This window comes from Prosopis cineraria, unplaced genomic scaffold, assembly GCF_029017545.1.
Source record: "Prosopis cineraria cultivar Desert tree isolate PC_DT_omini unplaced genomic scaffold, ASM2901754v1 PC7, whole genome shotgun sequence".
Lineage (NCBI taxonomy): Eukaryota > Viridiplantae > Streptophyta > Magnoliopsida > Fabales > Fabaceae > Prosopis > Prosopis cineraria.
The window spans coordinates 16650451-16677532 of NW_026555338.1; the positions used below are offsets into that span (position 1 = coordinate 16650451).

General features: G+C 32.1%; 1 protein-coding gene and 1 pseudogene across 1 annotated transcript; one reads left to right on the plus strand and one right to left on the minus strand.

The window, feature by feature from the left end:
- The first annotated feature begins 339 nt into the window (after positions 1-339).
- Positions 340-4152, plus strand: LOC129316517 (alpha-farnesene synthase-like; annotated as a pseudogene).
- A 12719-nt stretch (positions 4153-16871) lies between these two features.
- On the minus strand, positions 16872-21427 carry LOC129316518 (mannan endo-1,4-beta-mannosidase 5-like). Its single transcript, XM_054960941.1, has 5 exons — positions 21283-21427; positions 18435-18596; positions 18096-18220; positions 17783-17985; positions 16872-17232 (listed from the first exon to the last, which is right to left on the minus strand). Exons 1-5 carry the CDS (start codon positions 21425-21427, stop codon positions 16872-16874), a joined length of 996 nt encoding a protein of 331 aa, XP_054816916.1.
- Positions 21428-27082: the final 5655 nt, after the last annotated feature.

Sequence of the window (27082 nt, forward strand, 5' to 3'; positions counted from 1 at the left end):
TAAAAAAATATGTTGATAATTTTTATAAAAGTGTGTTTTTTCGAAACAAATGATTCAATCTGATGATTTAGACATTTGCAAAGTGTTGAGACTAACATATATCATAGTAATAAACCAACAACAGGAAAAGAAACACATTTTAAAGCTATAGGCTGAGCATGCTCCACACTTCTGAACAAACATGTTTAAACAACTTCCTCGTGATCAGCAAACATGCTTTTGTTTCTTCTGGAATGATTGCCTATATAAACACTGACCAATAGGCTTTGCCTGAAACTCAAAAACGCGATCACCAAGAAAGAACACGAGAGAGAGAAATCAGTTACAAGAACAAACGACATGGATTACAGTATGAAGCACCAATCAGAAGCAGCAAAGCAAGACAACGCATTCTGTGAGACTGACTATGGATCAGTGTTTCCTCACAATGTAATGGAGAGCAGAAGATCTGCAAATTACAAACCCAACATTTGGAAATATGACTTTCTTCAATCCCTCGCCAGCCATTATGATGTGAGATTACTTCTATAAATATTTTTGTTATTTCAATTTTTTTTACTTCAATTTTACTTTAAATACAGTAAGTTGCTTATATAAAAAGGTTAAACACAACTATTGGTTAGACCTATACGAAAACACGGAACTAATAGTTATGTTTTTCCCTTATGTAAATGATAGAGGCGGCTAGACCTTCTTGATTGAATCACAATAATTCATACCCACTCACTTTATTTATCTCTGTGCAAATGTACACAGAATGAAGAATTTGGCGTGAGGTTAGAGAAGATGATTAAAGAAGCAAAAAGTGTGCTTGTGGAAGAGATTGGTCCATTGCCCAAGTTGGAGTTGATATCTACCATTCAAAGTCTTGGTCTGGCCAATCATTTTCAGGAAGAAATAAAGGAGGCTATAGAAACCCTAATCTCTATTAGGGTTCATGAATATGTTTATTTCAATGCACAATTCTTCAGGATTATAAGGCAGAACGGATATGAAGTTTCACCTGGTAAGTCTCTTTTCACAGTAATAGATACCATTCTGTGGATCCCACAAAGATTGGTTATGGTTAATAAATATTCTACTTAACCTTAATTAAATTCACATGAAATGATTTAGGAGGGTGCGTACAACATAATACCGAACTTACATATTCTACTTCAAAAATAGAAAAAACACATTCAAATTAAATAACAATACTAATATTAAAATAGCATATTAAATATTTTTTCAAAATATAAACTACTACTTTTTTTACATGATTTTGGTAAAACTTTTTTAGTTTAAATTAATAAAAATTTACGGCAAATCCAATCAAACTATTAGATAAATCATAATATACACTACACCCCCCAAAACACACAGATATAAGTAATAATGGAAATTGCCCCAGCTCGTGAATATTTAACAACTTAATTGAAAATGCAAAACCTAATTTATAATTTATATAATCCCAACTAAAATAATCTGTGATGTGCATGGTGAAAACACAGATGAACTTTGTACGGCTTTTTTATCGGCAAAGGAGAATGAGGGGAAGAAATATTCAACTTCTAGGCATATCAAAGGCTTAATTGAGCTTCTTGAGGCCTCATATTTGGGTTTGGAAAGAGAAAATATCTTATAAGTGGTCAGAACATTTGCTATCAATTCTCTCAAGGATGCTTCCACCAAGCTACACAATTCAAATCAAGTGGTCCATCATGCCTTGGAGCTTCCTTCTCACTGGAGAGTTCAATGGTTTCATGTAAAATGGCACATCAAAGAATTTGAGAAAAGCCACGCGAATCATGTCTTGCTTGAACTGGCCAAATTAAACTTCAACATCATTCAGGCCAATCTTCAGAAGGAAGTGAAGGAATTATCAAGGTAGCTAGCTAGTCTTGACCATAAATAGTTAATTAATTAACTCATCTCTATTATGTGATTATTTGATTTTGTGATGCTTTAATTTATAGGTGGTGGAAAAAATCTTGATTTAGAAAATGAGTTGAAGTTTGCAAGGAATAGATTGGTTGAGAGCTTCATGTGTGCAGCAGGAGTGTCTTCTGAACCAAAGTTCCAATCTTTGAGAAAATGGCTCACCAAAGTCATCAGTTTTGTGTTGGTCATTGATGATATCTATGATTTGTATGCCTCATTTGAAGAATTGAAGCAGTTCACACTCGCAGTTGATAGGTTTGTTTTTGTTTAATTATCAAATATTATTATGTTTTCATTGTTTAACGAGTAAAAAAAAGAAAAAAAAAGAACCTTTTGGTGCACTTAACAAGTCTATATCTAGTTGCAAAAAAAAAAAAAAATCACATGCAGATACTTAATCCAAAAGACGTGTATTATATTATTGAGAATCATAGTGAAAAAAAAAATGGGGCCATTAAACAGTTATACTTCTGTTAAAAAAACAGTTATTTAGGTAATAATGAGTGGTCACTTAATTAATTGCCATAAGTTGTACACATGTAAAATGTGACGATCTGATTGGTTGATATGAAAGAAAAATCATTTACTTTTCACATACAAAAATTGACGGTTTTTAACCAGCCTTGGCAGTCTAAAATTTATGTTGTGGGCTTGTTCTGAATATTAATTATTATTGTGTTTTCATCATTTATTAATCAGAAATGAAAGAGTCTTCACCCAAAAAAAAAATGCTTTAAGTTATATATTTATCAAGTCTCAAATCTAGTTGAAAAAAATGATGCATGAATAGTGATAAAAGTTGGGCTATTGAATAGTTATGTATAGTTATAGTTGAATTGAGCGGTCACACAATTGCTAGGACATGTATACATTAACAAGAAGCAACGAGTAGTCGCTGTCAAGAATAAGGTTATCTAAACCATTGGAAAAGATTATGTGAGAACCACTCAAAATATAAAGAAAAGAAAAAGTGTTCAATACGACAACTGAAGAAGAGCATGAAACGATCAAAACGAATTATTGAGAGTTGTGTGTCAGTCAAAATCACGTCAAACATTTTTGTTTGTAAATTTTTCACGTGCTTCTCATTGTACTTTAAGGTGGGATGCTAAAGAACTTCAAAGTGTACCAGACTATACGAGGATTTGCTTCCAAGCACTCAATGATGTGACCGCTGAAACTGCTCAAGAAATTGCTGCGCCAAACAACGTTGACAAAGTCTTACCTTACATTAAGCAAGCAGTAACAACTCTAACCTTTTTTATTCCTAAGTTTTAAGTTTCTGAGCCACACTTTAAACTGAATTAAGAGAAATTGTTAGGTTATCCAAATGTGTGTGGATTTAAACTGAAGTGGGAAGGTCGAAGTAGGATAAAGTTGGGATTAATAATTAATATTATAATAAAGAAGATTTATAAATTAAGCCTTGAGGTTTTTGATTAACTAATCATATAATTTTTGCTTTTTTTCCCTTTTCTCTTGTCTAATATTGAATGACACATTCATGGTTCTGTTTTTATATTTTATGTTTTGCAGTGGAAAGACTTTTGCAAATCTTTATATGTGGAAGCAAAGTGGTACAAAGAGGGTTACGTACCATATTTGGAAGAATACCTCGACAATGCTTGGATTTCATCTTCAGGACCAGTGATTCTATTGCACGCATATTTTGCTACTTTGTATCAACCAACACATCACATCAACATTTTCTACTAACAAATCACGACTTTATCTACAATGTTTCTATCATAATTCGTCTCTGCAACGATCTCGGAACTACAGTGGTAAGCTCTAATTTGCTTCTTCAAAGATTTATCACTATGTGTAACTTTGTTGTTATGAAATTAATTAGACATTTGTTTTTTAGTACAGGGCGAAAGAGAGAGAGGTGATGCAACATCATCAATATTGTGTTATATGAATCACATGGATGTGACAGAGGAAACAGCAAGGAAGCACATTGAAGAAATGATAAAGAGAGCGTGGAAGAAGATAAATGAACAGTTCTTCAGTACTCAAGATGTTTCAAAACAAGCATTTGTAAATCAAGCCATGAATGCTGCTCGTGTGGCACATACTCTTTACCAGAATGGTGATGGTTTTGGAATTCAAGATGGAGACATTAAAAAGCAAATATTGTCATTAGTTATTGAACCCTTTCCTGAAGTATGACTTTGTTGATTACTTGAACCTAATAATTATTAGCAATGGCCACTAGTGGGTAGCTTGATGTGTCCCTGGCACAATATTTAGGTGGGTTTGTATTTTTACTTCGTATAATAACCTATTTTATAATAAAGTGAATAGTTGTTACAATATGTAAGATCATTATTTTGCTAAACATGTGATTAATCTTAATTAAGTACAAGTAAAATTTTAAATATTTACCGAGGATAATCTTTAATGTAAGTATAAAGGTAGTATAAATTGATGTGCCTAAAATTACCACCGCAAGTGCATGGGTCCAAATAGTAATTACAACCATGAGTCAAGGTTGTCCCACAAGGAGTTTTCACTAATGAATACTAAGTACTTAATAAACCAAGTTCATTCAAGTTAAGCAAGTAAATTTTGAGAGTGGTTTTAAGAAGCTCAAGATAAAATTGCAAAGTTCACAATTTAAAAAAATTCAATCCATAGATGAACTTAAAAAATCAAATGGAGAGTGTTCTGGAGTCCTTATCCCCTAATTGTTTCAAGTATATAGCCCTCCCTTTATCATTTGGAAAAACATGACTTTAAGTCCTTGTACATTACTTACGTTTTACTATTAGTCCCTATATTTTTTTTAGTGTTTTTTGTCCTTGTACTTTTTTTTTATTATTTTAGGTCCATTCAAGGTCCCTACACTTTGGTCATGGAGGGACCTAAAACAATGAAAAATAAAAGTATAGGGACCAAAAACACAAAAAAAAGTATTGGGACTAATAGCAAAACGCGAGTAAAATACCGAAACCTAAAGTTATGTTTTCGCTTATCATTTTAATTATCTTGAAATTTAATTTGGATAACCCAAGAATTAGAAATGATTAAGAGTATCATTTGCTTACTAAAGATCCTAATTAACCCAATTAAAATAAATTACTACCTTAATTAATTAATTGCAATAAAGACCAAAATCCATAAGGATTACCTAGGTCTAATAGATACATTCATGTTCTCATGGCAAAATTAGCTAAGCTAATCTTAGGCTACTAGTTCTCAAGGTCCATTTTGGATCTCCTCTTTTAAGGTTTAACTAAATGTCCAAATCTCACTTAATAGTGGTCAAATACTAAACAAGAATAAGAAAGCATTCTACCAAAAAAATGAAGAAAAGTACAAGTAATCAAAACTTTATTACTCATCAAATAAACAGTAAATCAAAAGTTATTTACACAACTAAATTCATAGTCCTCTAGAACGACAATAATTTAGTTACACATAGCTGATAAAAACAACATAGTCCTCTACAGGCTTTCAATAGTACTATAGCTAAATAAAATAGTGCTTGTGAACAAAAAAATCCTTTTGTTTTCAACATTTTCAGGAATAAAGCCGAATACGTCATGTAATTTACTAAGGCAATTTAAAAAAAATTTAAGTGGTAGAAATACTATATCCTCACATATCCTCCCCCATACTTTAGATGTCACAGTGACCTCACTATATATGAATAACATACGAAAAGGAGGTTAGAGACTAATACTTCCTTGTATTTAACTCAAGATCACACAATGTGCACTTGTATGTGTTTGACGTAAACGTGGTCCTTCATTTGCTCTTATTCTCTATCAGTTTGGTCTTTTGAAACAAAACACAGAAAAATAAAAATTTAAAACTAGAAAAGAAACAAAATTGAAAATAGTAACTTAATTTATATCCCTAAGCTCCATATGGATACTTGATGTCTAGCCTCCATATTCTTCATAGCATTCTTAATGCTAGTTTGAGCACACCTATGGTTGGTGCATGTTTTGGAGACCATATCTTCCAATTTAGAAAACCTTTGATCAATGTTGAATGGTTGACAAGATGGCTGCATTGGTGGTTTATAGTGCAACTTGCTGAAGTTTATGGGTTAGGTGGCTTCAAAATTTCTCTGATGAAGGTTTGGTTTGTCTTTCCACCCTTCATTATAGGTATTTATGTATGGTTTGTAAGGACGTCCTCGATTCCTTATTGGCTGGATTTGATTAGCTCCCATGAAATTTTCCCCCTCAATCTAACTATGATCATGATCAGATGTAGCAATAAGACCATATAAATTAGAAATAGGAATATAAGACACAAGGTTTTGGATATTCCTATTCAGCTCCTCTTGTTAAGAAGTCACAATAGTTCTAGTCTCTATCTCATAAGTTTCTACCTTCTATCCACTAACTCCCTTCTGCCGTGAATTCTTGGCTAGCCTTTCATTAATTGACATCTTCCAATTAGAGATATAGAGGCCACCATATCCATCAGCAATTGTGTCAACGTGGATCTAATATATTAGAGATAGTCCTTTATAGAACTTGTCAACTATCATTAAGTCCGTGAAGTTGTGATGTGCGCATTGCTTTAAGATTGTGTTAAAGCACTTCTAACACTCATGGAATGGTTCTCCAAGAAGTTGGAAAAAAATGGAATATTTTCTCCCAAAGATCTTCAGTGCAATGAGGTGAGTAGAAGTGAGACATGAAAGCCTCATGCACCTTTAACCTAGTAGTTAGTGAATCTTGTGGTAGATTAAGCAGCCATTAAATTGCATGGTCTTACAGGCAATGAGCAAAGCACCTCATTTTCAGTTCATCTTTCTCTATCTCATTGAGAGGTAAAAATAGGACATTATATAATATTTTGATGATTGATAAAGCATCCTCAATTGGCCTCATTTGAAATTAAGGAAAGCTATTTAATTGATGGACCTTGAACTCATAGTTCTAAGCATGAGCAGACAGCCTAATGGAAGATAAATCAGAGATAACATGGGGCATAGTGATGTCCCTCTAATGGGGCACATTGTTGTTGTTGTCTACAATCATTTTTGCTTTTTCTCGCTTCTTTTGATTTTTCTTGCAAGCATGCTCAATTTCCAAATCAATAGGGTGTAATGCATGATCATTAAGACTTTTAAAATGTCTCGTAAGCATAACAAAGAAATAAAAGTAAACAAGGAAAATAATAACAAGGTTATATGCAATCTTTGGTAACAACACCAAAAACTTGAACGATCTTGCAAGTGCACGAGATTAGAGTGAAATGAAAAATTAACATTTGTTTGTAACCTCTATTGAATCTCATAACCCCCATAATAAACCCTTATAACCCCTTTGTAACCCCCTATAATTAGCTTTAACATTTTGTAACCCTTCCCCTTTTATTACAATATAAATATGACCTCTCCATGGTATGTGGGAGGAGAAATTGAGCAATAAACATCTTTTTAGAGAATTTTGTTCTACCTTCGGGTTTCTATACCATTTTGGTATCAGAGCAAGTCCAGAGAGCGAGAGAGTGAGGTGTAGTTGAGGAATTATGTCAGAGAAGAAAGAGATTTAGAGGAGAAGTCCTTGACATCTTCGTGTTTCGCAATCTAGGCATTTTTCTAGAAATTGTCATTACCATCATGCTTAGGAGGTCCGAAAACATGCGACAGGAGGTTCCCCATCTCCGAAAATGTCATCACATGCCGTCATGTGCCATCGTCAGAAAACCATGGGTCGTCGTTGCTGATCCACGCACTGCATGAGTCTGGTAAAGGTTGAGGACAATGGCATCATTTGCCATGTCACCCCTTTGATCAATCAATCATAGGTCAGCCTAATTAGGATATGCCATGTGTCATGAGAGCCATGTCATCCTACCTAGTCAGCCCTATTTTTCAAAATTACAGTTTGACCCCAAAACTTTTGATATTTCCATTTTGACCCTTAAACTTTCTAATATTCCATTTTGAACCCAAAAGTTTTCAAAATTTCACCCCAAATATTTCCAAAAATAATGCTTTGACCCTTAAATTTACATAAATTGCATTTTGACCCTATATTTTTCCAAAATTACTCTCTGACCCTTATACTTCCCAAAATTTCCTTTTTACCCTTATACTTTATGAAATCCCATTTTGCCCCTATACTTTTTAAAATCTCCATTCTACCTCTATATCCTTTCAACATTTTCATTTTTCTCCTAAGTCTTTCCAATATTCCTATTTGTCCTCAAATTCACCAAAATTCTCATTTACCCTGATTCTTTCTAAAAATTCCTTATCCTAGCCCTGACATCTAACAAAATGCCTCCAAGAGGTAGGAATATGTAAGAGGTTGAGATAGTAGATATGAGATGTAGGATATGAGAATTGAAAGCTATTATGGAAATGCAACGAACTCTAATAGACAATAACAGAAACCTAGAAAGTGATTCGGGAAGCAACAGTTTATCATCCAATAACAACCGCCACCGTCCTTGACAACAACAAATCCTTCTTAATAACATTAAGGTAGACATCCCTGATTTTGAGGGAAAACTCTAGCCTGATGACTTTGTTGACTGGTTACAAATAGTAGAATGCATATTTGAGTTCAAAGAGGTGCCCGACAAGCAGAAAGATCGTGGCTACCAAACTTAAGAAGCACACATCCAGTAGTGGGAAAACCTAAAGAAAAAGCATGAGAGAGAAGGAAAGACCAATATTCAGACTTAGGAAAAAAATGAAGCGTGAACTCATGAGGAAGTTTTTGCTTGCACATTATTGCTAGGATAACTTCATCCAGCTATAGAATTTGTGCCAGAAAATGTTGTCTATAGAGGAGTATACCTAAGAGTTTGAAAAGCTTATAATGAAATGTGACATTCAAGAGAAGGAGAGGGTTAAACAACACTATTAGTGTAACATCCCAAAAAGTTAACCCAAGATTAATTAAGTTAATCAGGGCAAGTGAGTAATTTTGGAGAAATATTTAGAGATAAATAATTTTTTTAGGAGATTATTGTTGGATTTAATTTAGCATAAATCCAAATCCTAATTTATTTTTTTTAGAAAATAGAAATAGTAATAATAATATTATAAAAGAAAGAAGAAAGAAAGAAAAAGGAAAAGGAACATAAAAAAATTAAAGAGGGGGAAAAGTAATTTTACTTATGTGTGTGTGTGTTAATGTGTAAATAATGCAAAAAAAAAAAAGAAAAGAAAAGGAGATGGGAACGGCAATCTCTGTGTGTGTGTGTTTGATATTTCTTTTTTTTTAAAAAAAGGGGGGGAAGAGGGAGTGGATTGTGGGACCCACAACCAATTAAATATATCATCCCTCTCTTTCCTTTTCTTTTCCCTACGTTTTCATTTCATTTCCCCTTCCTTGGTGTGAACAGAGACAGCGAGTACGACGCTGATGACCAGAGCTAAAGTAGAAGATAGGCTTCCATAATAGAATACTTAAGATGAGATTTTAAGTATTATAAGATTAGGTAAGTGTTCTAAACATTTTTTTAGTCGTTTTTCCCCATGAGATTGTAGATTTTGATATTTAAAAAAACCTAGGGTTTGAAAGAGGGATGAATTTTTGATGAGTAAATCTGATTATTGAAGTTGTTGGTAGTATAATAAATATCCTAGAATATTATTTTATTGATAGGATTGGAATTTGAGGCTTTTGAGTTTATCCCTAGATTTCTATGGGTAGATTTTTGGTTAAATCTAAAAATATAAATAGATTTATTGATATTAAGATGATTATTTGAGATGAGAAATAAATTATTATGGCTATAGAATAATGATTCTAGGCTTAAGATCAAGTTTTTAATTTTTGAGTATTTTTATGTGCGAATTTTTGAAATAAAAAAGGAAATTTTTATATTAAAAAATTATTTAAATGATGTTTTTAGCCAAACTTCAATGAAATTATTGTGAAGAAGGCTATTGAACTAAGTAGATAGGTTCAAATACATGAAATTAAATTTTAAAACTCAAGAGGCTAAGACTAAGGTATTAAAAAATGAAATAAAATAAAATAAATACTTCGGCATTAGAGTATGAGTGAAAATTATGTTAATAATATTATTGACACATTGGAATATGATCAATTGTAGATTAATTTTCTTTTAACACCATTCAAGCTTTGAAAAACTTTGAAAGTATTGTAACTTGAGGGGTAACCTTTAACCACTCAAAGGTTGAGGTAACTGGAAGAAATTTATTTTATGCATTTATATGTTAATTAATTATTTATGTTGGTGAAATAAAAGAATATATATATATATATCTAAATTTTGAAATGGTTGTTTGTAATGCATATGTGGCTTTGTTGAGACCCTATGATTTGTGACCAAGTTAATTGTGACTTGGTGTGAAAAATGAGATTGATGGTTGATGATGATGTGCACACTTTTGATTATAAATTGTGGATTATGCATAGTGATGAATTGTATATGAGCATGTTGAGTTTTATATGATATGATTGAAAAATAATGATTCTTGATATTTGTTGAGCAAGAAAGTTAATGAGCATGTAGGATAATTGTGAATTATCTATATATATATATATATATGAGTTTTTGAAATGTATTTTCTTATGAGCATGATCATATGGTGGGAGTTCGCCTTAGTAAAGGAGTTAGTTGTTATGCAAAATCTACATGGTACTTGGCTATTAACCAATAATCCCAGGGGTTATAGCTACTACTTGCCTTATAAGGTGTTGTAACATTGTTCCTATTAAGGGACTTTACCCTATTGGCCTACCTGGAGTTTTGGGTAGAGCTAGTTTTGGGTATGACACTCTATAGTGTATGATTTGGGGGAAACCTTGTTAATAAGTGAGTAAGGTAGTCCTAGCCCGATAGCCCCTCACAATATGATGAAGGCCTTTAATAGTCTCATCACATGAATGATCCCTTTCGATTGTTGGCCCACATATTTCATGTCAAAGGAAATAAGGGGAGATATAAGGAAGAAATTGATCATGCATATTATTATTATCATGTCATTTGAGTGATTGATGGCTATGTTGAGAATATGATTATAATTGTGAAAATGATAACATGTAGTAAATATACGAATAATGTATATGTAGCAATTTGTGCAAATTTTATACTTGACTTTATTCCTGAGATTATTCACTTGAGTTAGATGTTAATGTGATTAACATGTTATTAATGTGATTGTTCACATAGTCACCTTGATAAATTTATTAGCCACTTGCATTCATGATTAATTATCTTGTATTTGTATAACTTAGATGTACCTTGGTTATTGAATGGCTGTACTCACCCCCTCTCTTTTAACATATTACAAGAGCTAGCTCATTTAGGAAGAACAAAAGAAATGAGCATTAGGCCAAATGATAATAATCACTTCTATAGGCCTTTCTCTTTTTATTTTGATATGTGTATTTAGTTTATGATATTGTCAACTAGGATAGTATATTCTTGATCAACTTGCATTATGGGTTTTATGTTAGGTGAAAATATATTTTGGGCCCTTAGGAATGTGGTTTGTTACTTGTGTTTATATTAATGGGTCAAAATATTATACAAGTGGAAATAGTTATTATCTGCTTAATTTGAGAACTTGAATGTTGTTATGGTCTCCCCTTATGTTTTTTATGTCCAAGGGTGAGTAGTTGATATTAATTATATGTGAATGAAAAGAGAAATTCATGCATATGATGGGCTATTAATGAATAGATGATATATAGAGTATGATGATTAGGAAATAGTCATTGTGATAAATTTGATTGAGACCATGGTCCCCCGCTACCAGTTATGGAAGGGTTTGAGTGGCTAAGTATTATGTTGTAAATATGTATATATGTATTGTGTAGTAAGGCATAGGGAGAAAATAAAGGGGAAGCTTTTATCTCATGTTAATGTGTTTCTTTTATCATGCTTCCGCATATGTTTAATTGAATGATATGGGTTCTTGAAATATTTTAAAAACTTGGGTTCCCTTTGTTTTAAATCATTTGTAAAAATACATGTTAAGAATTTATTTAGGTTAATCTCGTATTGGATAATCCTTTTAGGTTAATCTTTGATTAACCATAGTTAGTGTGATAATTTAAGTCTTAATTTAGGACACCCTTTACAATTAGCCATCAAATGCAGCTGCAACAATACTAGACTCTAAATGAAGTGTTTCGACTAGCAATCCATATTGAAAAATAAACCCCTAGGAAGGCCTCATACTAGCTATCTTCATGGGCTCAGGATTTCCCCAGTTCTTCCAGAGCTCATCCCCAGCATTCTGGTATTAACAATAAGCCTCCACCAAAGGCTAGAGAATATAGGTTTAAGACAATTAAATGTTTCAAATGCTAGGGAATGGGTCACATTGCTTTGGAGTGTCCTAACTGCAAAGTCATCACCAATATAGAGGGAGACGAGTATGATGCATCTAAGACTATAGAAGAAAAAGAATCCACATTCGACACCTAAAAGCTAGTATATGATGAAGAGTTTGTACTTGCTGACCACAGAGAGATGTTGGTGGTTCAACATAACTTGCACACAGCCTAAGCAAAGGAAGAGCCTTGGCTCCATCATAATATCTTCTACACCTATTACACTGCTCAAGGGAAAGTGTGTGATGTCATTATTGACAATGGAACCTATGAGAATGTATTATCTAACTACATGGTGGAAAAGCTAAAATTGCCTACCCAAAACCATCCCTATCTTTACAAGCTCCAGTAGTTTAACAAAGGTAGTGAGGTAAAGGTTTCTAAATGTTGTTTGATTAGTTTTTCCATTAGTAACAAATTCTAGGATGAAGTGTGGTGTGATGTTGTGCTAATGGATGCCTGCCATCTACTCTATAGAAGACCTTGGCAATATGACTGACATGCATTTCATGATGGCCGTACGAATACCTATTATTTCAACAAGGACAGAGTGAAAATTAAGCTAACGCCTTTGCCGCCCGAGGAGTATAGCTAGAGCAAGCAAGAGTCTAAGCCATTGGTGTCCCTAGTAACTAGAGAGCAGTTCAAGGTGACAAAAGCAGAAGTCCAAGTTTTGAGCTTGATCCTAATACTTGAGACTAATACTGCAGTTTCCACCATTTCAGCAGACATTTAACAACTGTTAGCTAAGTTTTTGGATGTGATACCAAATGACATTTCATTTGGATTGCCATCGATGCAGGACATACAATGTGCTATTGATTTCATTCCAGGTACCATTATTCCTAACAAGCCTGCCTATATAATGAGTCCCTAAGAGCATGCAAAGGTTCATAGGCAAGTTGCTGGCCTATACTTTAAAGTGATTATTCAACTTTATGGCATTCCTAAGATGATCACATCTGATCATGATGCTAAATTTCTCAGCCATTTTGGGAGAACTATTTGGAAATGGGAACAAAACTCCAATTCAGTAGTGCAAATTATCCATAAATAGACGGCCAAACAGAAGCTGTAAACAAGATTCTTGAAAATTTTCTTTGTAGTTTTATGGGGAAGAATTTAGATAGTATTGCCTCATTACCCAAATTGAGTTTTCTTACAACAACTCAAACAAACAAGCGACAGAAAAGTGTCCATTTAAAGTTGTTTATGGCACAGGACCTCTAAGCCCGCTAGATCTAGCACCATCACCTGACAAGCAACACTATAGTGCAGTTGCTGAACAAAAGGCTAAAGAAATAAAGAAATTACATGCGCAGGTCTGAGGAAGAATCCAAAGGCAGAATTTAAAAGTCAAGTAGCAGTGAGACGAACACTAAAAGGAATAAGTCTTAATGTGGCTAATTTGGTTTGGATACATATGCAAAAAGAGCATTTTCCTAAGCAACCCAATGCCAAGTTATCTCTTAGAACTGATGGCCCATTCAAAATTGTACAAAGGATAAATGACAATGCTTACAAAGTAGAATTGCCTAGTGCCTATAGAGTGTCTGCCACTTTTAACGTTGCCGATTTATCTCCATATGTTGATGAAGATGCTAAGATTTGACTTGAGGACAAGTTCTGTCCAACCCTGGGAGGATGAAATGGAAAATTAACATTCGTTTTGTAACCTCCATTAAATCTCATAATTAGCTTTAACATTATGTAACCCTGCCCCTTTAATTCTAGTATAAATATGACCTCTCCATGGTGTAAGGGAGGGGATAATGAGCAATAAACAACTTTTCAAAGAATTTTTTTTTCTCCCTTCCAGTTTCTATACCATGGAGTAGTAAAATTCCTAGAGTATTTCAAGAGTTAGCCCCAAGGGACAACGATAATTGTTGTTATTTAAGAAAAGCAAATATATTTTCAATTAAAAGATAACTAAATTAATTAAATAAAATTCCTAGAAAGGGACAACAATAATTGTTATTTTAAGAAAAGAAAATATATTTTTAATTAAAAAATAAATAAATTAATTAAATAAATCAAAAGCAACGAAAACAATATAAAATTATCCAATCAATAACTACTTTGGGTCAGGATTCATCCATTGGATGTTCTTTCCTATTTATCTTTCTATTCTTGTTCAATTACCACAAAAATCGTTCCAAAGGAATCCTAATTACTTCTCAATATATTAGTCTGTATTTATTTAAGGTTAAAATTAGCTCTCATTAATCCTTTTGAACCCTTAAACTAACCATTAAACTACAATTTTAAATGCCTTGAATCGTTAATTTATCTTTAATTTAGTTATTCAAGTCTATCCCTCTAAGTCTTGGTCCGTTCTTCACCTCTCAATATGTGAAACAGCCCCACAGAAATATCATACGGTGGCCCATCATACGATAAGAATAACATTCTAGAGAGATAGATGCAAAGGGAACAAATAATTTTATAAATAATAAAATCAAGCGTTCAACGGGAAATAAAAAGTCCAAAAAAAGACACTTCATCCCAGCTACGCTACTCCGTATCTTGACATGGAATTTAAAAACTAAAGAACATATTAAGAGCAATTCGCAAATAAGAATTCATGATTGCAGACTCCTTGATGCCTCACTTCTCTAGGGTAAAAGATTGGATGCTTTTGAGAGGCTCTCAAGAGGTTTATTGATAATTTTTCTTCACCCCTTTGGCCTTTCATATATCTAGATCACGTCTTTATCTTATCTGATTCTCAAATATTTGATTTAAGCTCAATTTAAATATGAAAGGCGCAGTTGCCATGTGTGCTGAGGCTTTGTCCGCGTGTTGTCGGAGACAGTTGTAATGTGTCCGCGCACGGGAGATAACCAGAGGCCTCTTCTTCATTTAATTGTCTACGTGCAGGGGAAGAGCGAAGGATCTAGAGGTTTGGTGATGGAGAAGAAATGCTCTAAGTTTGTCTGTGTACGGTCTTCAATAGAGAGCTCTGGGTCTTCATTGGGCTACTTGTCCGCTTACTGAGAGATTTTTGTTCTTGGGTTGTTAGCAAAGGCGAACTCATGCAGAGAGATCAATTTCTCTCGTCATGGTTACGTCCACTGTGATATCCTTTAGAACTTGTGTGTGTGTGAACGGAGGTTAGTGGTGGGCATGATTCTTAGGGTTGACTCTAGGCTTCACGTTTTAAGCCCTTTCCCATGTTATTTTGTTCCTTTTCTTGAAAACATTCCAAAATTACCAAATGATGTGTTTTATCTATTTATCCTTATCTTATGCATTATTCAGTCAATAAAAGAGTGAAAATCATATATAAATCCAAGTAAAATACCCTTTTATCAATTGGGTAAACACAAGGTCTATGAAGCTAGTAAGGGATTAGTGACTTTAAATTGCCTTAAACATAAATGGTTGCTGGATTGAGAACTTTAGTCATTTATTTAAATTCAATTCTATTTTACAAAATCAATTCCAATTTGTTTTGCTTAACTTAACTGAAAAATGGGACCTCTAATGCCTCATTACTACTTTGACACTCCATTATATTACAATTTTGGCATGCACGTGCTACATTTTTGTGTGCATCAATTTTTAAGACTCATTTGTACAAATGATTTGACAATGTTGTTGGTGTTATTTTTTGCCTTTGTAGGGGTGTGCCAGAGGAGGTAATTCTCAAATGGTGCGATGAACTTCACTTGTAAATCAAATGGTGAATTTTCAGGGTTCTTTTACACAATTTCTTTGGATGCAAGTACTTAACAATAAAGAAAATAAATAAATAAATAGAGATGGAGATAAATGTAAGAACTGCATAACGGGAGTAGATATAGTAAAGTAACTGTTCTGTAATAAATTACAGAAATTGTAAGACAGAAAAATAGAAAAAGGCCAGAGTGGCGAGGCTACAATTTTATTAGGTGTTGTTGCTCGACTAGATGCTGGAGGCTTGTTACCTTGGAAGAACTTGAGAGGATTTTTCAAAAGGAAGTGTATGTACGTTTCCTGTGTTGAAGGTGTTGAAGAAAGTATTAAGGGGCTTCCAATTGTCTCTTACTTGCCCTTTTGTAGGCCAAAGCGGCAGTTTTCCTCTAGGCTGCACATTGAATTCCACTTTTTTTATGGCCACTTGCTGCCATCTTATCCAAATCTTCATTCATTTCCTCCAATTTCCCCGACGTCGTGCATGGGTGGTTTTGGCTCCTATAACTTCCTCCCTTCTAGAAGCATGGATTGGACTTGGGTCGTCTAAAGTTAGAATTTAGCCGAAGCAGATGCAATTTTCATTGATCATCAAACAAGTATCCTGCATTGTTGTTCAAGAGAAAGAAACATGACTATTGCATGCAGTGAAGTCCAACAAGGCATTAGTTGTAAGTAAGCCTTGGAATGATCTTATCATCATCATTAACAAAATGAAACAGTATTTTATTATTCAACAGTTCATCTATCACAAGTGATATATACCAACACATGTATTGAAGTCCAACGTAACAATACAATTTGACAGAACATTTCCATTCCAAATGCTTCATCTGTTTATGAGAAACCTCAAAATGATCTTATTAAATTTATTAATAAAACGAAACAATATTTTATTCCATATTTCAGCACCACAAAATGAAACCAACCCTAATTATATTTAAGAGAACTCTTTTGGTCATTCTTGGGACAGGTTCAAGGAAGCTCAAGAGCAGTCATTTTATCAGATTGCTGACTTATAACGTTGCATGTAGAAGCATCTTTAGACAAAACAATCCCATAGGCATCATCATGTGAGTCCATGCCTTCATCTAGAAGTTGCCAAACTAAGCCTCCACCAAAAGTTCCTCCCTTTTGTGCCAAATTGCAAATGCTTGAATACACAGAATTCATGAATGAATCTCTAGCAGAGATACTATATCCTGGGTCCTTTCTTGACTTTCCAAATTCACAAAACACTATTGGCTTCTTCAAGATTGTTGCTGAGTCATCCCAATGACTAGTCATCCACCTTTGCATGAATTCCATTTGTGCATCTTCACTTTGCCCTGCTAGCCTGTTCAGATATGGTTTCATATATATAATCTTTCAATCATTCTTCATAAAATGAAAGTGACTTTTTTTAAAAGGATTAAATGATAAATTTTACATTAAACCAAAGGTCTAGTAGCGTCTGGGATTCTAAACTCTTTTTCGTGCAATGTTGCCCTTCATCTTTTGAAAATGATGCAATATTATGCCCTGTGTAAACAAATATGAACTTTGACCGTTAGTTGATTGAAAAATTACAAAAAAAGATCTTAAAATTTAAAGAAAAGGACCAAGAAAATTTTATTGGTCCTTTTCTATAATTTTTTAGTCAATGTCTATAATATTAGGTCATTTTCTAGTCAACTAATGGTCAAAGTTAACTTTATTAACCACAAGGGCAACATTGCACTATTTTTAAAAATTAACGAGGGACATTGCACCAAAGTTAAGTTTAGAGTTCTCGATATTCCTAAACCTATAGTCTAAGAGTGAAATTGCCCTTTGATCCCTTTTTTGAAAACAAGAAACATGATTTCTAATTAATGGTGGTTATGCATGGACCAACACAAGCTTACCAACTATCAGGATACGCATGAATGGTGGTAAAGTCAGTTTCATTGATCTGATTGCTGGAAATGAAGTCAGTTCCAACTTGGTAACCAGGATTGTATTGTTTCCTATCTGCAATTGAGTCTTCATAGAAACCCTCCATCCCTACCCCCAATAAGTGATTGCTGTCAATGGATTTCACATACGGAGCCATCTCCTGAACCCATGTCTATTCATAAAACAACATTAATGATTAATTATTAGCATATAGATAAATTATAAATATATATTAATTATTTAACTTCCAAAACTAAGAAAGACACTTGAGTTTGAGCTCACAGTGACGGTGTTGCCAGAGTAATCAACTTGGCAGCGTGGTTCATTCATCAATTCCCAAGCCATGATGGTTGCTTCATCCTTGTAAGCTATTCCAGTGATTGTGTTGATCCTTGTTAACACATTCTGTAATGAAATTATCATCAGTAGATACTAGTTAGCAATTTGGCATATATTTATTATATATGCCTAAACTCTTATTGTATGAATGCAAAACTATTGGGAAAATATATTAAAAAACAAGTCTGACTTTGGAAGGGTGATTCTTAAGAGATATTTAAAAAAGAATTGTGCGAATATTACAAACAAGTAAAATTTAAGAGATTTTTAAAGTACGTATTTTGACATGATTTTTGTAGTAATCCTTAATAATAGGGTTAGTGTGAAAATCATCATCATTGTTGATAGGAGTTCCAGCATCTCTAGCCCATTGCACATATTGAGGTCTTCCTCCATAATCATTATAATGTTTGACCAAGCTTAGTATCAATTTCTCTCCATACCAAGGTTAAAATTGTTAATAAATGATTGGAATTTCTAAAAGAAACAATTTAAATCTATAAAAAGTTAATTTAATATTTTTAGCTAAAAAGGAAAAAATAATTTTTATTACTTTTCTATGAAGATTATATATATAATTTAGTTAGAAAACATAACCTAAATATATAAATTTTGAGTTATAAAAATTACGTAATTAATTCTAATATAATCTTTTAATAAAAATATAAAAGTTCTTAATTTCATTTTTTAAAAAATAAAAAATTTAAGCATTTTAAGTCTTACGGATTAACATATGTGATGAATTAAATTATAAAGACTTGATTAAATCAAAATAACCTACAAGAACTCAATACAAAATTAAGGAAAATTAGGACTTGCTGATTATTTTTCCTAGGAGGGGAAAAAAAAAAAAAGAACAACGGAACATGGAAGCTAGATATGCCGATGGAAGATATGTATTTGATTGAAGCTTATATACGTAGTTACTTGAAAACATCACAAGTAGTTATATAACGTTTTTCGTGTAGTACTTGTCTTTTATGGCTCTCTCTTTCTCTTGCTTCTTTTTATGGCCAGCCTTCTTTTCCTTTTTTATTTGTACACAGCAGAAAATATTTGAAGATATATAATTAGTCTTTTTCAATATATAAGAGATGCATCAAATTCCAATTTCATATTGAGGTGTAAAAGTTATTGAGAGATACGTCATTTTATGCAGACATCATGGTATGGAGGAAAATGACTTTGTTAAGGCAATTTGGGCATGCAAGAAACATATAGTCAATTTTCAACATTTCAAATGTTTCCAATATGTTGTATATAAAAAGGTTTCCGATATTTATTTGTAATATTTTTATCGAGTCTTATTTAAAAAAAATGGTTGAAAACTATTCAGAATGATTATACCAGTTGGATAATGGTTTGATGTTTTTGTTTTCCTCAAGCAGATATCGCGGGCTGTGTATTCATATATATAGAACTTAAAATGGGTACACATTATTCATGGATTATATATAATGTAGCTTTGTGATGAGAACAACACGTTAATATATATGCAACGAAAATAAATTATTATTACTTGCTAACAAATATATAGTAGAAATTATAAAAACAACACAAATAAATCAAGACACACTCTACCACGATTTTAATTTAACATGAAAACCCTCTCAAGGTAGGGCCAAATCACATGTCGGTCTTATTTGCAATATATATTGATAGTCTATTTTTAATTTCTTTAGTTTTAGAATAAAGGTTTATATTAAATATTTTTATAACATGGAAAAAATCATTAGATAAGAATCATTTATAATTATAGAATATTTTTAAACAAATTACAGTGATGTCTTACACACACACACAGAGATTTGATAGAAACTCTAAAAAATCATGTGTTTGATGCAATTAAACTAATATAATTATCCAATATTATATGCAAATTAAATACTAAATATATTTATTAGTAAATACTCAATTTTATAATAATTATTTATTCAACTAAATTTTTTTATTCAAAAGACCTAGTAAAAAACTGCAAATAAAATATAAATATTAAATTTAACTCTTTTTTATTCATGAAAGGTTAATATTCATCATAATTAATTATAAAAATTTTTTATAAACAAATAAAGTATATATAGTATTTCTATTTGTCATATAGGTTCTATATGAGTTTTAGATCAGGCTATATGTTTTATGCTTTTATTTTTATATGCACTTTGACCTTACTGGATGAGACTATTTCCATTTTATAAACATAAAGCCTTGACGTCAAGATCGTGTAAATGTACACACTTTAATGGAGGGTCAAAGATGAAATTTATAATAAAAATTTAATGATGTGATTTATAAATAAAAATAAAATAATTTTCTCTCTCTTCTTTATAAATAGAACTTGAGAGAGTAGGATATTTAAAAGAGAGTTGGGTTGACCTAAAATATAGATAATTTTATTCAAATGTGTGAAGAATTAATTAATGGGGTTTTTGTAATATAGCCAATGTTATAGAACCAAACAAAATAAATAATTCAATATTTATTATATTTTGCATTATGGTCTATTTATTATATTTATTAATGATATAATGTTATATATATTAATGATGAATCCCTTGTCAAATTTTAAATTTTCAATAATAAACCCCATGTATATCAATGATAAACTCTTTAAAAATTAATGTGAATATATCATACTCTGAAATTTTCAAAAACTTGGTTCATATTTTCTAGGCACAAGATTTTCAAAAACTTGTTCAAGTAATTTTTTTTTTCAGAACCCTTGTAATAGCTCATTAATTTTAGTAATAACTAAAATTATGATAAGGTATTGAACAGTATTTTTTTATTTATTTATAAAGCTCTGGGATAAATTTATCAACGTATATTATTGGTTTAGTGGAGGCTCTACTTGCTAAATAACTTTAATTGTTGGGTTCAAATCCTTAACTGTAATATTTTATTGTGCCTAGTCAATAAAATTACTTGAATGCCCTTAAAAACAAAAAAGAAAACAAAATAAAAACAAGAAGAAAACAAATCTGACGGTCATGTTCTATATCTCTCTTCTCCTCACCCTTATTTAAGGGTCCAAAAAAGATGGAGAGAGAGAGAGATCTTCAGTTCTCTCCATCACTACCGTCATTTTCAAACGAGAGAGGGAGGTGGAAAGATCTTTAGCCATCCCCTTCACCTTTCATCCTTCCTCTGTTAGCCAGCAAATGGGTGTGTGCAGAGTGTTGTTCCGTTGCGTGTTCTTCTCCCCTGTTTCGCATCGTAAGATCCTTCCTCTTCCTTGATGTAGCGTTGGCTGTTCTTCCTCCTTGCTGTTCTACCATTGCTGCAGATTACCGTTTAACTTGCAAGTTCTTTTCCTCCCTTGCTTGCGTTGTCTCTGTTCTGGTGTATGTCGGAGGGAGAGCTTCGTTGCTTCTTCTTTTTCATTTTCCTCTGGTGCGATTTGGATTGAGAATTTAGAGAACAAGCATTGATGCAAGAGTGCCAACCAGGAGTGAGTTTTACTTTTGGAGAACATGGCAGGTAACTGCACAGCATTCCAATTAATTTATTAATAAAATTATTTTTTAAAAATATTTTTTTTTACATAGCTCATTTAATAATAATTATATTACGTATTTAATACTTTATTAATCAAATTATTTTTATCTTGAAAAATTATAAAGAGATATTGAAGGATAGTTGAATCATGACATGTGTATATGCTTTTCCTTACACAGGATACTTAATCGGCATCTCTTCTTTAGCCTAGTCTTCGTCTCTTCTCCAAGCTCCTACTCTATCTCCATCTTTTTTCCATCTCAATCTCCGTCTCTTCTTCAGCTTTGTCTCCATCTCTTCTCTAGACTTTTAAGATTGAAGGGTTTTAATTGTAAGGATAGATATTTAAAGTGTTGTATTTTATTATTGTTAGACTTTTCAGTGATCGGATTTAGTTGAATGTTTTTATAATTAATGTCTTTTTATTTAAATTGTATTATTTTAATTATGACTGGTTTGCCACAGGTTCAACCCCTGGATCAACCCTAATTGAACCACTAACTCGTGACCTAGTGCCATGACTGGTTCAATGATCGGTCTAGTTTTACGTACCTTGGTTATTGTAACTCAGTGATTGAACTTATGAACTCATGTTGTTTGGTTTTTAGACTTAACAATTTATGTAATTTAATAAATATTATTATCTAGATCTCTCTTTAACATTTTGTTTTCTTTATCAAGATGTCCTAGACTCTTACTCCCATCTTATCCTGATCCTGAGCAAGAAGAGACAAGGGACAAAAATAATCCCATTTATTTTTTGGGATAGGACAAGGGATAAGGCAATCTTGATCTCATTCCATCCCATAAACACTCATAGTCACATGATAGAGAAGCAACTTGGTTTTTTTGGTATAAGAAGCGACTTTTTTTTGTCCTAAGACTATTGAAGAATGGCTTTAATTGGACAAAAGGAAAAAAAATTAAGACGGGACAAGACATTAATAGTTATGGATTCTGCTCTATATAAACATGACCGACATGAGATACATACATAAATTCATATCCCTAAAGCTTCAATTAAGAAAAGTTTTGAATTAATGTATCAAATTTTACTTTTCATATAAATCAAAATATCAAACTATTTATAAAAATTTCTGCAACACCTCTCCTAAAGGTAGAATCCTCTGAAATCTTTACAACAGAAAGTTTATAACATATATCCAGCAATATAGAGTTTTGCTCTTTAGCAGCAAGTAATTAACATAACAAAAAAAAAAAAAATCAAGACCCTAACTATAGTTAATGTGAAGTATTCTAAATTGAACTTCCAAAAGATACTATATAGGTTTTTGAATCTTACATGAATAAGCTATGGTATCTGAGACCAAATAAAATACTTTCAAGTGAATAACGTCCCAATAATAAACAATTAAACATGAATAAAATAAAAGTTTGAAACAATTATATAAGTTAACTTCAAAAAAAATTAGTAAAATGTCTCTATATAACTTTAATAAAATTTTGAACTACTAAATTATCAAATTAAATATTATTGTCACATGATTTCAAGAAAGCAACTAAACAAAATAAATAATTATAAATAAATCACTAAATAAAAATAATGTGATGTAAAATCACCAAATAATTCTAATTTATGATTATAGAGACTTATCAGAATAATTAACAAATGTGAACACACAATCCATAAGGGTAAATAACTAAATGTAGCTTATGCCACAAAAATAAATGCGGGCACACAGTCTATAAGGATTAGTAACTAAATGTAGCCAAAGTCACAAAACAAACATGGACACACAATCCACTAGAGTAATGCTAACTAAACACGACTCGAAGCCACAAAAACAAATGCGAGTATGAGACCCATGAATAACAAATGTGAGAACAAAGCTCACGAAAATCAAACTAGCTAGTTATTGATCATGGCATGCCAAGGGCTAACAGAATTGCCGTCAATAACTAGTGTTTTGCATAAAGTCTCCTTCAAACCCATTTTCAAACATGCTAGAAATTCATCACTTTCAAAATTAAATTTTTCTCTTCCCAATATCAAACTCATATGAACTATTAACACATCAATTCTTTTAAATATGAAAATTTCAACTAATGTTTCGTAAACTTCTTCACTAATTTTCATGATTGTCTTTATTGAATAAAAGAGTACTTGAATTTATAAAAGTATTTTCATCAATCTTATAAATATATATCATGACAACTTCAAGAGCTAAAAAAATTTAATTAACAACAATAATCAATACTAAAGAAACATATTAATAATTGTAAATTGTTGAAAATAATATTTGATAAGAGAAAATTTGCAAATATATATAAAGTGATTGAGATATTATCTACTTACCTATCAAATTTCAAAATTCATAAAGTCACTCCTTTTCAACCTTTACCAAGTTCTTCCCAACATCCTATATAAATATAAAAATTTTTAATGGCCTATACTTGAATCAAACAAGATACCTTTCAAAAATCAACTCAACCAACATTTAACAATAATAACTTTAGTGTTTTAGGACCGTAGTTTACACATAGAACATATTAATAAGAATGTATGCTAGAAATTTTCTTAAGGATCTAGGATTCAAAATTTTATGAGCAAAAGTTCAGTTTTAAAATTATAGAAAAATGTAGTACCCTTTCTCATAATTTTATTGTGCCTTTCCTTTTGATTTTCTTGTGCTCTTTCTTGTAATTTTTCTGAATACTTCTTTGATCAAATTTTATATTCTTCATGATTGAAAAATAGAGCATTCTCATCTCTTCTCTTCATTGACCATAGACTTCCTTTCTCGTCACTGTCAAGCCCTTCCTCTTCGCGTCCGACTTTTTCATCTCCTCACCATCGGCATGCCTCTTGCTTTACTGGATCATCTCTACTATTCGTCTGTTTTTTTTTCATCTTGTGCTAAGCTAAACCTCTGCTATTTTCTTTGCTATTCTGGGGTGGAAAAAGGTGCGCTCATGCATGTATGTTCAACTTCTCTTTTCTTTCCCCTTAATAGTTGGAAGTCTATATGTGTATGGTAATTATCTAACTTGTGTGTTTGCTAGCTAAAATTTTCTATCTTCTTCCTTCCTTAGCTCTACTCTTTTTTGTGGCTTACAAAGATGGTGTATGCACGCATGTGCGGTCCTTCTCTTTCTTCCTTCTCAATTGCTAAAAGTTCCTTATGTTCGTATGGTAGCTCGACTATTTTGTTTTCTGGTTGAATTTTGGTCTTCTTCCTTCTCATGCGTGTGGAAACTCAAAGCTTTTCTTTGGTCCTTCTTCAGTGTTAAGCACATTTGATTTAAGTTGTTGTCACTGTGTTTCGTTGATGAAAGTTGCTGTTTTTCTTCTTCCTTTTTAGTTTCTATAAAAGCACAGTATCTTTCTTTTCCTCCTTTGCTGATAAGTGATGTTCCTATTCCATGTTGCTACTATTATGCAATTCTAGCAAGAGTTGAGGTGTATGTGTCGGTTAGTGCTGAATATTATCATGCTGTGATGTTAAATCAATTTTTAGGATGGAATTAACAATTTGAAAGTTGTTGAATTGCATGGGTGCCTATCTCATAAATTTGTTAATGATAAATGCATGCTCTTAATGTATTTGTAAAAATGTGTGAAAGAAGAATTTGGTGAACTATGGGTTGTTAAAGCTTTTATGTTATAGCTTGAAGAAGTGTCTATAATTCTAGATCAAGTTATTAATTAAAAATTTTAAAATACTAAAGCAGGAGAAAGGATTATATAGGATACTTGTTCCACTTTTTTTTTTCAGTCTAGAGGAAGCTTAATAATGATCAATATGGTTTATTATTATTTATGAATGAGTATGGATCATAAGGAAGTACGAGGATAAATTAAAAGTTTTCAAATGATTTAACTAAATTGTATTTGAAACATAAATTGTTAGAGTATTATCTTTGATGTTGTTTGGATTGAATTCAAATGTTTAGTAAGTGATTGGAAAATTTCTTGATAAATTATATGATTTTAGAATTATGATCTATTTGTTAGGAAATCCAGAACACTGCTAGAATTAAAGTGAAATATTTAAAGAAGCATGCTTTAGAATTTCGGAAAACTATCAGGTGAGTGGGTAGTGCTTCGAATAAATTTCTAGTGAAGTGTTTATAAAATCCTTTATTAAAATTTTACTATTATTCCCTTATAAATTGTACAAATATTATTGCTAATCCTATTTTTTATAATAATTTTCTTATTAAAGATAGTGTCTTGATTTTATTGATGATTTGTATTGTTGAAAAGTAATGATTGAAACATACATATGATAAATGATGCACATTTTTTTATATAGTTTAGTTATTGAATTTTATGTTGATATAAACTATTTTAATGTAATGATTCATGAATGGAGGAAATAATGATAAATTTGGACAATAGAAAATGATGGTTGAATGGTGTTTGAAAGAGAAAATTTTGCAATTGTTTTCTTGCTCCATACATACTTCATTTTATTAAAGAGGACTGAATTTAAAAAACTAGATGCTAATGACAATCCCGTTAGCCTTTGGTACGCCATTGTTGTATGTCTAGCTAGCAAGGTGCTTATAGGAGGTATTAGCCCATGCGATGGCCAACGCATGTGGAGTAGAGGGATAGTTATTCATGAGCATCATACTCATGTTTGTTTTCGTAGGCTTTATGCCTACACTTATTTTATGGTTTTCAACCACATTTGACTGGTTACTTACCCACATGGATTGTATGTCCATGCTAGATTGGTTATGTAGCCTCGTAGATTGTGTGTTTGATGCACATAATCATGTTTTGCTATAAGTGTACAGTTCATAATTAGTAAGTGGCAAATCAAGGTTGATCCCATAAAGAATCAAGTTAATTGGTAATTAGGTAATAAAGTCTCCATTTTCATTTAAGTTGAGCAAAGCAAGATATGAATTTGATTTTTGCAAAATAAGGATTGAAATTAGAAAAATGCACTAAAATTAAAATTCCAACAACCACAAACAATCAAGGTAACCTAAGGTGGCTAATCCTTTCTTCAATTCATAGAGCATGTAATTACCCAAATAAATTCACTTAATATTAATATGTTAATCTAGAGTATTAATAGTGTCGCACCCGGAAAAAAAATGCGACGCGGACGGCGCGCGAGCGGAGGTCCCGGCCTTCGCGGCGGGAACCGGATCGAACGAGGAGTCGCCACCAAGATTTTTAGGTAAATCTCGGGAAACCGATTAATGGAAGATAAGGGTGATCTGCGAAATCAGAGAATAGGTTCGGGAGTCGGTTGAGTGTGGGGAAGGTGTTAGGCACCCCACAACACCCGTTCGTGAGAACAGTTACCTGAAGTTTGTTGTGCTCTATTAATATGGTTTTAAAATTATTTTAATTATCCCTTTTATATTCATGTGTTTGATATAAAAATAATGATAATTGAGTGAGAAATGTTTATTTATTTACGAGAGAGGAAGGACTTGACTCAGAATCTGAC